The 12116-nt window shown below is 39.6% G+C and overlaps 1 protein-coding gene across 1 annotated transcript in view; it reads right to left on the bottom strand.

The window, feature by feature from the left end:
- SPATA16 (spermatogenesis associated 16) overlaps positions 1 to 12116 on the bottom strand; it is a 113289-nt gene that overhangs the window by 74414 nt on the left and 26759 nt on the right. Inside the window, exon 3 of the mRNA XM_038416418.2 lies at positions 5058 to 5147. Within this exon, the coding sequence (XP_038272346.1) occupies positions 5058 to 5147 (90 nt within the window). The remainder of the gene's footprint in view (positions 1 to 5057; positions 5148 to 12116) is intronic.

Below are 12116 nucleotides of genomic sequence, written 5' to 3'. Positions count from 1 at the left end.
AATCCATTTCTCCAAATTTCAGAGATGACTTTGGAAGAGAAACATTTTTACTAAAATATTTAGTACTATATGTCTTAAAGTCAGTGGCTACCATCTTCTAGAACTGCTCATTTTTCAAAGCTCTGATCCCTCAAGCAGTGCCTTTGGGATTACTTGCATAATGACAGGTTTCAGAGTAGCAGCCATGTTAGTCTGTATTCGCAAAAAGAAAAGGAGTACTTGTGGCACCTTAGAGACTAACAAATTTATTTGAGCATAAGCTTTCGTGAGCTACACGATGATTTTGTGAGCTACACGGAGCTTCACTCCGATGAAGTGAGCTGTAGCTCACGAAAGCTTATGCTCAAATAAATTTGTTAGTCTCTAAGGTGCCACAAGTACTCCTTTTCTTTTTGGGATTACTATACAACACCATACAGTTCATGAAGTGCAGCCTGTTAGAGTCTTGGGTTGCCAACCCTGCAGGATTGTCCTGGTGTCTCCAGGAATTAGAGATTAATCTTTAAGTAAAGATTATGTCATGTGATGATGCCTCCAGGAATACATCAAACCAAAATTGGCAACCCTATTAGAGTCACATACAGGAGTCATTTAGACACATGGAGCCAAATTCAGGCAGTGGTACACATTCAACTGCTCACACTGATTTTGACTCCCTGGCATTCAGGGTGCCACATACATACTTATATCCATTCTACCAATGTCTGAGGCAGCCTGAGCTGGTGTCAGTTACACTGAGGAGCCAGAAGGCAGTAAAAATTACAAGACCTCTCACCCTACTTTAACTTGTACCGTCTGGCTATTCAGTGTGCAGGGCCGGCTCCAGGCACCAGCGAAGGAAGCAGGTACCTGGGGCGGGCAATAGAAAGAGGCGGCACTCTTTCCGTCATCGTGGCGACACGACCGGGTCTTCGGCGGCACTTCAGCGGCAGCTCAGCCAGGCTTGGGGTTTTTTTTTCCTTCGTTGCTTGGGGCGGCAAAAAAGCTGGAGCTGGCCCTGTCAGCGTGTAACTTAAAGCAGTCCAGTCTTCTTACATATGGAGAGAATAGGTGTAAGTAAGTATGAAGGAGTCTAACTGAATACAGTGGGGTCTAACATACATCAGTTGACACATCATCTCTCAATTTGGAACAGAGAACAGAATTTGCTTCAGGGAATTTAGCCTGTTATATCCTCAAAGATATCAATAGTTCTCTATCTTGGGCACCCACAACCTGCCAGGTGGGCTGAGTTATTCCTGCCCATTTGCTGTATACATATATGTTACCTCCACCAAAAACAATTGTTCATAGCCTATAACAATGTTCTGGGTATGTATAATAATAACTAAGAGAGAAAAAAAATCACACAAGGAAACACACTAACCTCATTCACATATATAGAGCAGGCAAAGATAAATGACAGCTCATGCTAACAAAAGCATATTTAGACTTTTAGAAACTGCAGCTAAACACCTGCATACTGCAGTCTATTTGTAACAGATTGCATTCTACACTGTTAACAGGGTCAGACTGATACCACTGACTCCAAAGAGATGCTGCTGCTTAGCTTAGTTTAACACAAGGCTGGAACAAAAACTCCACACAGTTATTACAATACTATGTTAAACTAAGCTAAACTCACAATATTACTGTCACTTATTTGGATCCACTTGGTCTCCATCTGTCAAAATGTTCTCCTCCTTTGCAAAATACATAATAATCTCATTTTAAAACAACTAGTTCCATGAAAGCTCCCTCACATGAAAAAAAGCTGACACAGTTCCTTCCTGCTTGCTGATGCAGTACTCCTGTTGAATGATTACTTATCTGCGGCAACACCACCCACCTTTTTTTTGTTACTAGATATCTGAGCACCTCATTTTCTTCTTGGATCACATTATGCTCTCAGATCTTTTCTAAAAAGAAAAGGAGTACTTGTGGCACCTTAGAGACTAACAAATTTATTAGAGCATAAGCTTTCGTGAGCTACAGCTCACTTCATCGGATGCATTTGGTGGAAAAAACAGAGGAGAGATTTATATACACACACACAGAGAACATGAAACAATGGGTTTATCATACACACTGTAAGGAGAGTGATCACTTAAGATAAGCCATCACCAACAGCAGGGGGGGGGAGGAGGAAAACCTTTCATGGTGACAAGCAGGTAGGCTAATTCCAGCAGTTAACAAGAATATCAGAGGAACAGTGGGGGGTGGGGTGGGAGGGAGAAATACCATGGGGAAATAGTTTTACTTTGTGTAATGACTCATCCATTCCCAGTCTCTATTCAAGCCTAAGTTAATTGTATCCAGTTTGCAAATTAATTCCAATTCAGCAGTCTCTCGTTGGTTTCAACAATTTCCATCCCACCATCAACCTCAGCCTGGACCAGTCCACACAAGAGATCCACTTCCTGGACACTACGGTGCTAATAAGCGATGGTCACATAAACACCACCCTATATCGGAAACCTACTGACCGCTATTCCTACCTACATGCCTCTAGCTTTCATCCAGATCATACCACTCGATCCATTGTCTACAGCCAAGCGCTACGATATAACTGCATTTGCTCCAACCCCTCAGACAGAGACAAACACCTACAAGATCTCTATCATGCATTCCTACAACTACAATACCCACCTGCTGAAGTGAAGAAACAGATTGACAGAGCCAGAAGAGTACCCAGAAGTCACCTACTACAGGACAGGCCCAACAAAGAAAACAACAGAACGCCACTAGCCATCACCTTCAGCCCCCAACTAAAACCTCTCCAACGCATCATCAAGGATCTACAACCTATCCTGAAGGACGAGCCATCGCTCTCTCAGATCTTGGGAGACAGACCAGTCCTTGCTTACAGACAGCCCCCCAATCTGAAGCAAATACTCACCAGCAACCACACACCACACAACAGAACCACTAACCCAGGAACCTATCCTTGCAACAAAGCCCGTTGCCAACTCTGTCCACATATCTATTCAGGGGATACCATCATAGGGCCTAATCACATCAGCCACACTATCAGAGGCTCGTTCACCTGCGCATCTACCAATGTGATATATGCCATCATGTGCCAGCAATGCCCCTCTGCCATGTACATTGGCCAAACTGGACAGTCTCTACGTAAAAGAATGAATGGACACAAATCAGACGTCAAGAATTATAACATTCAAAAAGCAGTTGGAGAACACTTCAATCTCTCTGGTCACTCGATCACAGACCTAAGAGTGGCTATACTTCAACAAAAAAGCTTCAAAAACAGACTCCAACGAGAGACTGCTGAATTGGAATTAATTTGCAAACTGGATACAATTAACTTAGGCTTGAATAGAGACTGGGAATGGATGAGTCATTACACAAAGTAAAACTATTTCCCCATGGTATTTCTCCCTCCCACCCCACCCCCCACTGTTCCTCTGATATTCTTGTTAACTGCTGGAATTAGCCTACCTGCTTGTCACCATGAAAGGTTTTCCTCCTTCCCCCCCCTGCTGTTGGTGATGGCTTATCTTAAGTGATCACTCTCCTTACAGTGTGTATGATAAACCCATTGTTTCATGTTCTCTGTGTGTGTGTATATAAATCTCTCCTCTGTTTTTTCCACCAAATGCATCCGATGAAGTGAGCTGTAGCTCACGAAAGCTTATGCTCTAATAAATTTGTTAGTCTCTAAGGTGCCACAAGTACTCCTTTTCTTTTTGCGAATACAGACTAACCCGGCTGCTACTCTGAAACCTGAGATCTTTTCTAGAAAGTAATGCGTAGAAAATGAAAATATCAACTCCTGGAAGTGAAAAATACATTCTTCTACCTGGTTTCAAGTAAAACCCTCTTGCCTGTTGGTGGGATAACAGAGAATTAACGGATCTGAAAATACACGCTTTAATCAGGCTTACTTGCCAGTCATGGAATAATGTTGTCTCCTGCTATAACCTTTAAAACTGTGTAAAATCACTGAACCTTGAGTGTTGGTGATTCAATAGGTGGCAATTTTCTCTGAATCAATACTGACCCAATACCCCAGCAAGATGTTAGTGAGCATTGTGTTGTTGGAGGTACTTTCTTTAGAATGAGATGTAAAACCAAGATACAGATCACTTGAGGTTCAAGATCCCATGACAAGGTTTATAGAGTGTTAATCACAGCTCCTGGGCAAAGTTCACCAGAGATAATTACAAGCGACCTCCCTAAATTCTCTCTGAAGTTTTGATTGGATAAAGTATTCTTCCCTTCCCATACTAAACTGTTGTGTAAGGGTTGTCATTCATTGTTAAACAGCTGCCATGTTCTATGCCACAGGAGATTGATTTCAGCGGTGAGTAAAGTGACTGTTCTATATCTCTTACCTAATTCACGCCTGTTCTGTCTTAATTCACTAATGGTTTGTAAAACACTTTATGCTACTCAAATGAAAGGTTCTATATAAGTGCTGAGTAGAAGCAGTAACATAGGTGTATAGTTACCTCTTGCATTACACCAGGCAACATCACTCACCTCCTGGAAGGTAACTTCTTTCATGTAAACCTGTCAGGTGGTAACAATATTTGCTCCCTGCTGACACTACGGTTTCCACCATTTGGTAGTGCCAGTGCAGCTGCACCACTGCTGCACAACACCTACACATTTTCCCAGTATAAACACACAAGTAACGCTCAATCTTGCAAGACTTTACCCCTGCTAGCAGTTCTTATTCACGTTAACAGTCCCATTGACTTCAGTGAGACTACTCGTGAATAAGGGCAGCAGGATCAGATCTCTCCTATAGGTTTGATCCTATGCTCACTGAAACCAAAGTTGCCATGGACTTTCATGGTGCCGTATCAGGAACTCTAGTAGCACTTTAATGTAGAAAGGAGGAGCAATCATTAAGTATTATATAGTTTTGATTCTATCAAGGGATTCTGACAAAGTCATGGACCACTAGAATGAAGCATGAACACATGATGATGTCCCTAGTACTTATGAGCTTTAGGAAATAATTTCCCCAATTGTCTGTAGTACTGAGAGCTGGAATGAAGGAGCGGTAGGGAAAACTTTAGTTGTAGAAAATCCACAAATGCCAACCATACCTTGCGGCTTCAGAATATCGTTCCAACCATCTAAATACAGCAGCTTGACGAAGATGATTCAGGAAATAGGCTGGGTTCAGAATAATGCTCCTTTGAAATATAAAAGAGATGCTCAAGTTAAACCTCAAATTGTTACACTATTAAAAGATCATTAATATCAAAATCTGAATAAGGCACATGTTGTACACACTTTCTATACACAATTCAAAATCTATCTCCCAAAACCCAGTAATGAATTATCACTTTTTTCCCTTGACAGCTAAGATGGATGAACAGGCATTATTAAAATGTCTATTAAAGCTGTGTCATAAATGCAATTTCATTTATAGCTTTGCCTATTGTTATAGAAACAGCTATTAAATTCCTGGTGTGCGCATGTTATACTGCATTTAGCTAGCGTATAACATCAGCAAAGATACCACATACTATTGTAGAACTTCCTTTGTTATCTGTCATCTATATTTCTGGGTTTGATGACAATCTTACATTATTATCTTTAAGGAATTATTCACACATAACTAATTAAAAAAATCCTAAAAGCCAGTGAGAGTGTTTCCAAAATTATAACAAAGGATAATCCCACTCAGGTTGGATTTGTATGGATAAATCCTTGTACCTTTCTCAGCCTCACTGATTTCACTGAATGCGGGTATCCTCACACATGGATCCAATTGCAGAAGCGGGGCCTACATCAATAAGAGGTGTAAGGAAAACTAGTATACACTATACTATTAGAATAGACAGGCAGTATGTATTTTGGTGTAAGCAGGGGACAGAGATTCAAGATGAATCTGGATCCTACTTCTGCTTTGCTGACATCACAATTTCACTACTAAAAAGGGCTTAAATACTACAGTCATAAGGGCGGTACAAGGATTTATCTAGAATACAGGACCCAACCCCCCTCAGTCATTTGAAATGTTAATTATAATTTAGTTGTGGTGAGCGAACTTCGTTTTAAAAGGTTGACCACTGTTACCAACGATAGACAGATTTTGTATTAGATACTACATTTTTTCAACCAAATGCTGGAGAACTTGGAAGTTCAAAAGACTCTGAGGCACACCAAAAATGAGTTTAGCCAGAAAGCAATCCCAAAGGACTTCAAATATTTTTGACATTTAATGATCAGTATGCCTAAGGCATTAACACTTTAACAAACTGAATGATAACTGGTGCTGCAGGAAGAGATTTTAAAGAAGATTATTGCTGTTATAAACTGTAGTCAACACTTGATAATAGCAACATCGATTTTTTTTTCAAGTTATCGGCTCTACCACAGCTAAGCAACAGCAATGAAAAAAATCAATAATTTCCTGGTAGTTAGCAACAAGTTTTCTACAAGTCTTAGAGCAGGATGTACTCTGATAGGTTTATAATAAATACAGCATTGTAGTAGAATCTCAAAGAATTAGATTTCAGCTCTCCTTTTTCATCCTGATTCATTCCTAATATTAAGAATATAATAATATTATCCTTCTTTCTATCTATAAACTCTATACTGAAAAAATATGATAGTGTTCTCTAAAACCTACGACAAATATCTAACTCACTTGCTATAAGCGGAGACCTAAAAACTACCTTTGATTATTTGATAGGTCAGCTGAATGCTGTTATGTCTTCAGAGATGTGTACACTCCCAAGCATGCCCAGTTCTGTGGATTTACATAGAACAGCTGTTTGACACAGTAATACCACTACAGTTTAGCAGCTTTTTTGTAGAATAATTATCATTCGTGTCATGTGATGAACCTAAAAATGGGTAAAGCTGGCCCATGACCTGAAAAATACTATCTCCAGATCTGAGAAGCCACTTTTGGTAAAAATAAGCAAAGTCAGGAGTGAGAGGGGGGTCATGTAAAAGAAAATGAATGATACAAATAGAGATCAAGAAGAAAAGCAACAATCCAGGAAGCCCATCCTTAAAATGAGGGTAGACTGGAGGTCCATCCAACTATGTGGGAATCTGCGAGGCTGTGAACACTGAGAACAAGTCCCTGCTCCAATATTCATTTCCAGCCATGAACCGTACATGACACCAGGCCAGCTACCCAAAGACTTAGGAGGACTCTGTACAATGACAGGCACTGAAAGAAAAATGAAGGGGGAAGGTCCAGCAGTGAAGGAGATGGGCCTAGTGGATGTACTACAGGGTCATGAAGAGCTGTGTTTGTGTCATGTGCAGAAGTATCACTCACCACTAGGTGCAAAGCTTCCACTGAAATTTTACTGATATGCTTTTTGGGGGAACATCATAAGGAGAAAGGAATTTTAATAAAATTTTTTGAAACAACTGTTTCTCAATTCACACGCAAAAGAAGTTTTAACTGGAAACATTGTAAATAAAAAACGTATGTCTGAAGATTAAAACTTGTGTTCTTGCCAGACTTTCCCCTGACCTCTTCCCCCCACCCTTAAAGTGACTAGACTAAAGTAAACATGAAATAGATTTTCATTTATTTTTCATCTGCAGTGTAATCCAAAGACTATCCAGTAAATGCCTTTCCTAAATCATTTGGTCAGTTTTTCTCAACAAAACAGTTTTTAAGTAATACAGTATATCAACCTGTTTTTTGACATTTTCGTTTTTTCATCTTGACATCTTCCCTTAAAAATAATACAGGGGTTGTCCTATTATCTTTTCTTCAAGTTCCAAGGGGAAAAAAAAAGAAAACCAGACATCAGTATTCTCCCACCAGAGCTATCAGGGCACATGAATTAAAGTGTACGTATTTGACCATAGTTTTCTACCTTTAGTTCTCCTTCGACCTGACTTCCCAACTCCAAAAACACCAGATGCAGCAAGAAAGGCAAGTTGCTGTATAAAAATTGATCTCTGGAAAACATCAGCCTCACTCTTCCTTTTCTCCAGAGATGCACATCTTTTTCTTGCAGCTCTTCCCAACTGCAATGGGGATTTAGCTCTAAAAATCTGATTAACATTAAGAGGAACGTCTTAGCTACCTACCAGCACATTGTGTTTAGTTAGCCTTTGTAGAAAAAAAGTCAAGGGGATGTCTCTATAGATGAAAGATAGAAATAAACAAATGTATTTCACTGGCTTAGTGCTTGTGATCATGTCCCTCTCAGGTGGCTAGGCATAGTAAAGCTAAAAGCTACTTCCTAGAAGAGAATATAGTAATTTCTTTAACTGAAGTGGCATGGGGTTGTGCTTTCGGGGTTGAAGTTGCATGATTTCTCTCAGCTGACAAATGTGGTGTCTACATCTGCATGTAATGCACTTCTAGCTTATTGCACAAACATTTGCTTTAACATTTTTAATTGATAGAGGTATTTACAGGTAATTGCCCAGGTGTACAAAAGTAAATGTTGGGTGCAATGTTGATTTATACAGTCAGATAGGTAGGGCTGATATGACATCACCTACACAAGGAGATGTATAAATAGGTGTAAGATGCAGCAATGTTATACACTAGTAGGTACACACATCACTGATATACAATAATTATACAAATATATGTGTAACATATTGTGTTATTATGTGTAACATTGTTATACACAATTTATGTGCAGTAATGTACCAGATAATATTATACAGAGTGGACCAGATCCTCAGCTGATGTAAAATGGCATGGCTCCATTGTTTTCAGTAGTTATACATTCAGTATATAGATGAGACCGACAAATTCTGATTATTATACAATTTAGTTTTAACTTGGGGCTGTTTTTCTTTCTTTCCTGTATGTTCCAGGTAGCTCATTATCTAAAGCCCAATACTCGTCACACTAGTCTTAGAACTGTTTGAGTCCACCATGATATAGTCTCTCTTACAATAATTATAAATTATTATTTGTCTCTCTGTAGCACCTAGGAGCCTTACTTATACTACGACCCCATTCTGGTAGGTGCTATGCAAATACAGAACAAAAAGACAGTTCCTGCCCCACAAAATGACAGTCCCATTGGCTGGATCCTCAGCTGGTGTAAATCAGCATATCTATTGAAATCAATGAAGCTACTCAACCTTACACCAACCGAGGACTAGACCCCATCATATTGTCTGGAATTTTGTGTGTTTAGCTACATGTTGATTCTAGCAATTTCATTCGGGGGGAAACAGTATGGTGGTGCATTTCCTCACACCCATCTTAATGTGCTGAACAAGTTTCCTTCTTGGTGCTGTTTTGAAGATAGGGAACAGTGTCTCCCAGCATACAAAATTTGGAGTTCTTCTCAAAATTTGTGTCAATGGTTTTTGAAAGTTTTCATATTCAACCAACGAATAAGCTATCTGGAATGTTTGGGTAGGCCCATAAAATGACTAGATCTGTGCAAAACTGGCAATATTTTCCCCATGAAATGTGGCAATTTGGGAGAAACAGCACAGGGAAAAATGGGCCTAAGTTTGAGTTCATAATAAAATGTATGAAAACTGCTGCAAGTAATCTGACCTTTTGTTTCACGCTGTCCTAGTAGTGATCTATTTGCACATACCTTCTTCAGCAGAGGCTGCGTTAATTTTGCTGGTATCTTCTGGAGGGTAGAAAGAGTGTGAGCTTACTTGTCATTGGCAATCTCTCTATGATGGTAAGAATGTGGTGGTATAGGTGTCACCACAAAAAAAAATATATTGTGGTAAGGAGAGGACCATTTAAAGAAATTCATGACACCTGCAGCCCCTCTGAGAGGGATATCAACAGGACAATAAAAATCTGGAGCTAAAAAGGTGGAGGACATATACCCTATTACCTCCCCACTGGCTGTATCTGTGAATGGTGCTTTGTGCATGCTGGAGAATGCCTGCCCAGAAGACTGTCTAAGATGCCTGCCTAAGATGTCTTCTATGGTAACCTGAAAATTAGTTTGAAAACTTTTCCAATTTAATCTTCACTACAGCTGATCCAACAACTGCTGATATCAATGGAAGGACTCCCACTGACTTTGATGGGGTTTGGATCACAGCATTGTTGGTGAGACAACTGTTTCTCCCTCTCCCTCTGTGAGACACAACTTGGTGTTGTGTAATTAGATTTTTTTAGTACAGCCTAACAGAATTAGCTATGAATATAGTGTCTGTGACAGCTGAGGACATTTTTAGCACACAGACCAAAAAATATCATGAAGCTGCTTTCATGTCTAAACATAATGAAGGGGTTTTTACAACAAGGCTTTCTCATACACATAGTATCTTTTTTTCTGACAGGAAAGGAGAATGCATCTTCCATGCTAAACATTTCTCTTCTTGCACATAGGATTCGGTAGTGAATCACTTAGAATTGCAAACCAAGAGATAAATCTGCCCGCCAGCTCTCAATTCATTAGCTATGAAGGAGAAGAACAAGGAGAACATTCTCCTTCCTTGCTAAATGAAAGGATATTTGGAAAGGCCTTATTTCAAAGCATGCAGTTTAGGAGCTTGAGCTAGTCCTAATATGCGTGAACAGATTCCGCTTTCCCTGTCTTATTCATGTAATCCACTGCTGACTGATTTCCCAACTGTACAAGTACTAATTTCTTGACTACCAAATTTCACTAACATCTTTACAACTGCTGTCATTTCTAGGATGAGGATATTTATCTCAGCCTGCATAAAACCTGTTGGACTTTGCTTTAATCTTTTCAGTCATGAACTGTGTTTCTCCTAAGGAGAAAGAAAAGCTGTTTTAGGTGCTTCTTTTTGAATGAATCCTACAAAATAGTACACACTATGGGCATTAGTCACCCTCAAAGTCAATGGGAGTGTGTAGGGCAGGATCAACCCTATTGGATAACAAATATGTAATTGGCCCTGAAAATAAAATATAGTTCAAAGGTGGGGAATGTTAACTGAAAATGTTTTTCATAAAGCAGTTGTATTATAAAGAAATATTCAAAATGCAGCATAAGAGAAGGGAATTCTATTGTGGGATGCTAGGTTTTTTTTAAAGCGCATCTAGCTTATGATGTCTCTGAACATCTCAAGTGAATAGCCTTGTATTAAATAATTGCTTATCAATTATGTATATTGCAATGTACCCCGTATATTTGCTAAAGGTTATTAGAAGCCACTCATTTGGATTCTCCAGAAAGTTTGTATATTCTTTTTCTTTGGGCAGGGAGGGGGTATTAGTGAGGCATGGGGTTGGAGGGATGTATACGATATCTTAGGGCCTTTCCCTTCCAAAAATCATCAGCATTGGTCTCAATTCCTCTCCCTTTTCCAGTTTTATCAGCAAACCTCTCTTCCCATCTATAGTTATTTTTTCCTCCCTTTGATTCCACTAACTGCATTACCTTAAGCTGTCACCATGCTATTTATTGTCAATTAGTTATCACATAACAATTACATAATCAATATGCCTCTCCATAAATTGTGCAAGTGGTGTTACAAAGGGCCATATCCTCCACTCAACACATAAAAGGCACAGAAGAAGCAACCTTAGTAGAAAAGGGACATGGGTTTGCTGAGGGTGAAGTCCTCCATGCATTCCATTTTTGGAAGGGAGATGAAGAATTAGCAGGTGGCAATACCTGCAGAAAGTTTCAGGTTTGAAGAGAAACCTGAGTTAAACCCCACAGTTCTCAGACTGTCCACAGCAACCCTCATCAAGGCAGAAGTAATTCTGGCTTTGTCAGGCATCATTTACACCATTCAGGGAGGCAAACATGCCACAAAGGATGATTTTCCCCTGATTCCTCATTGTCTCCTGCTTGACACATTCCTTTTCTTGAAGGACATATGTTGAGGGGATGCCAGTGGCTTTTTGGTAAGAAGAGCATAATAAACTTTTCATTCCAGATGGGTCCTCCATAACATACCTAATTTTTCCACCCAGCATTTCTGTGCTTTTTATTTTCCAATGCTTAACAGAGGGGAGCATATGCCCATTGCTTGCCAAAGGATTGGCCATTTTTGTACCTCTGTGCTACAACATCAGAAGACTTACTATCATTTCATTGAAATAACATTTGATGTGAAGTCCTACTAGTTGACCAGGCTGGATAGTTACATTTATTGCTAAACTATCCTACCTGAACTTCTGAAGGAGTCAGGCAATGTCCTGGATTTCTAATCTGCACTTTTATGGACTCCACAACCATAGTGGTGCTGGATAGATT

The sequence above is a fragment of the Dermochelys coriacea genome, chromosome 9 (genome assembly GCF_009764565.3).
Source record: "Dermochelys coriacea isolate rDerCor1 chromosome 9, rDerCor1.pri.v4, whole genome shotgun sequence".
Taxonomy (NCBI): Eukaryota; Metazoa; Chordata; order Testudines; family Dermochelyidae; genus Dermochelys; species Dermochelys coriacea.
This window is presented reverse-complemented; position numbering and strand designations above follow the sequence as displayed.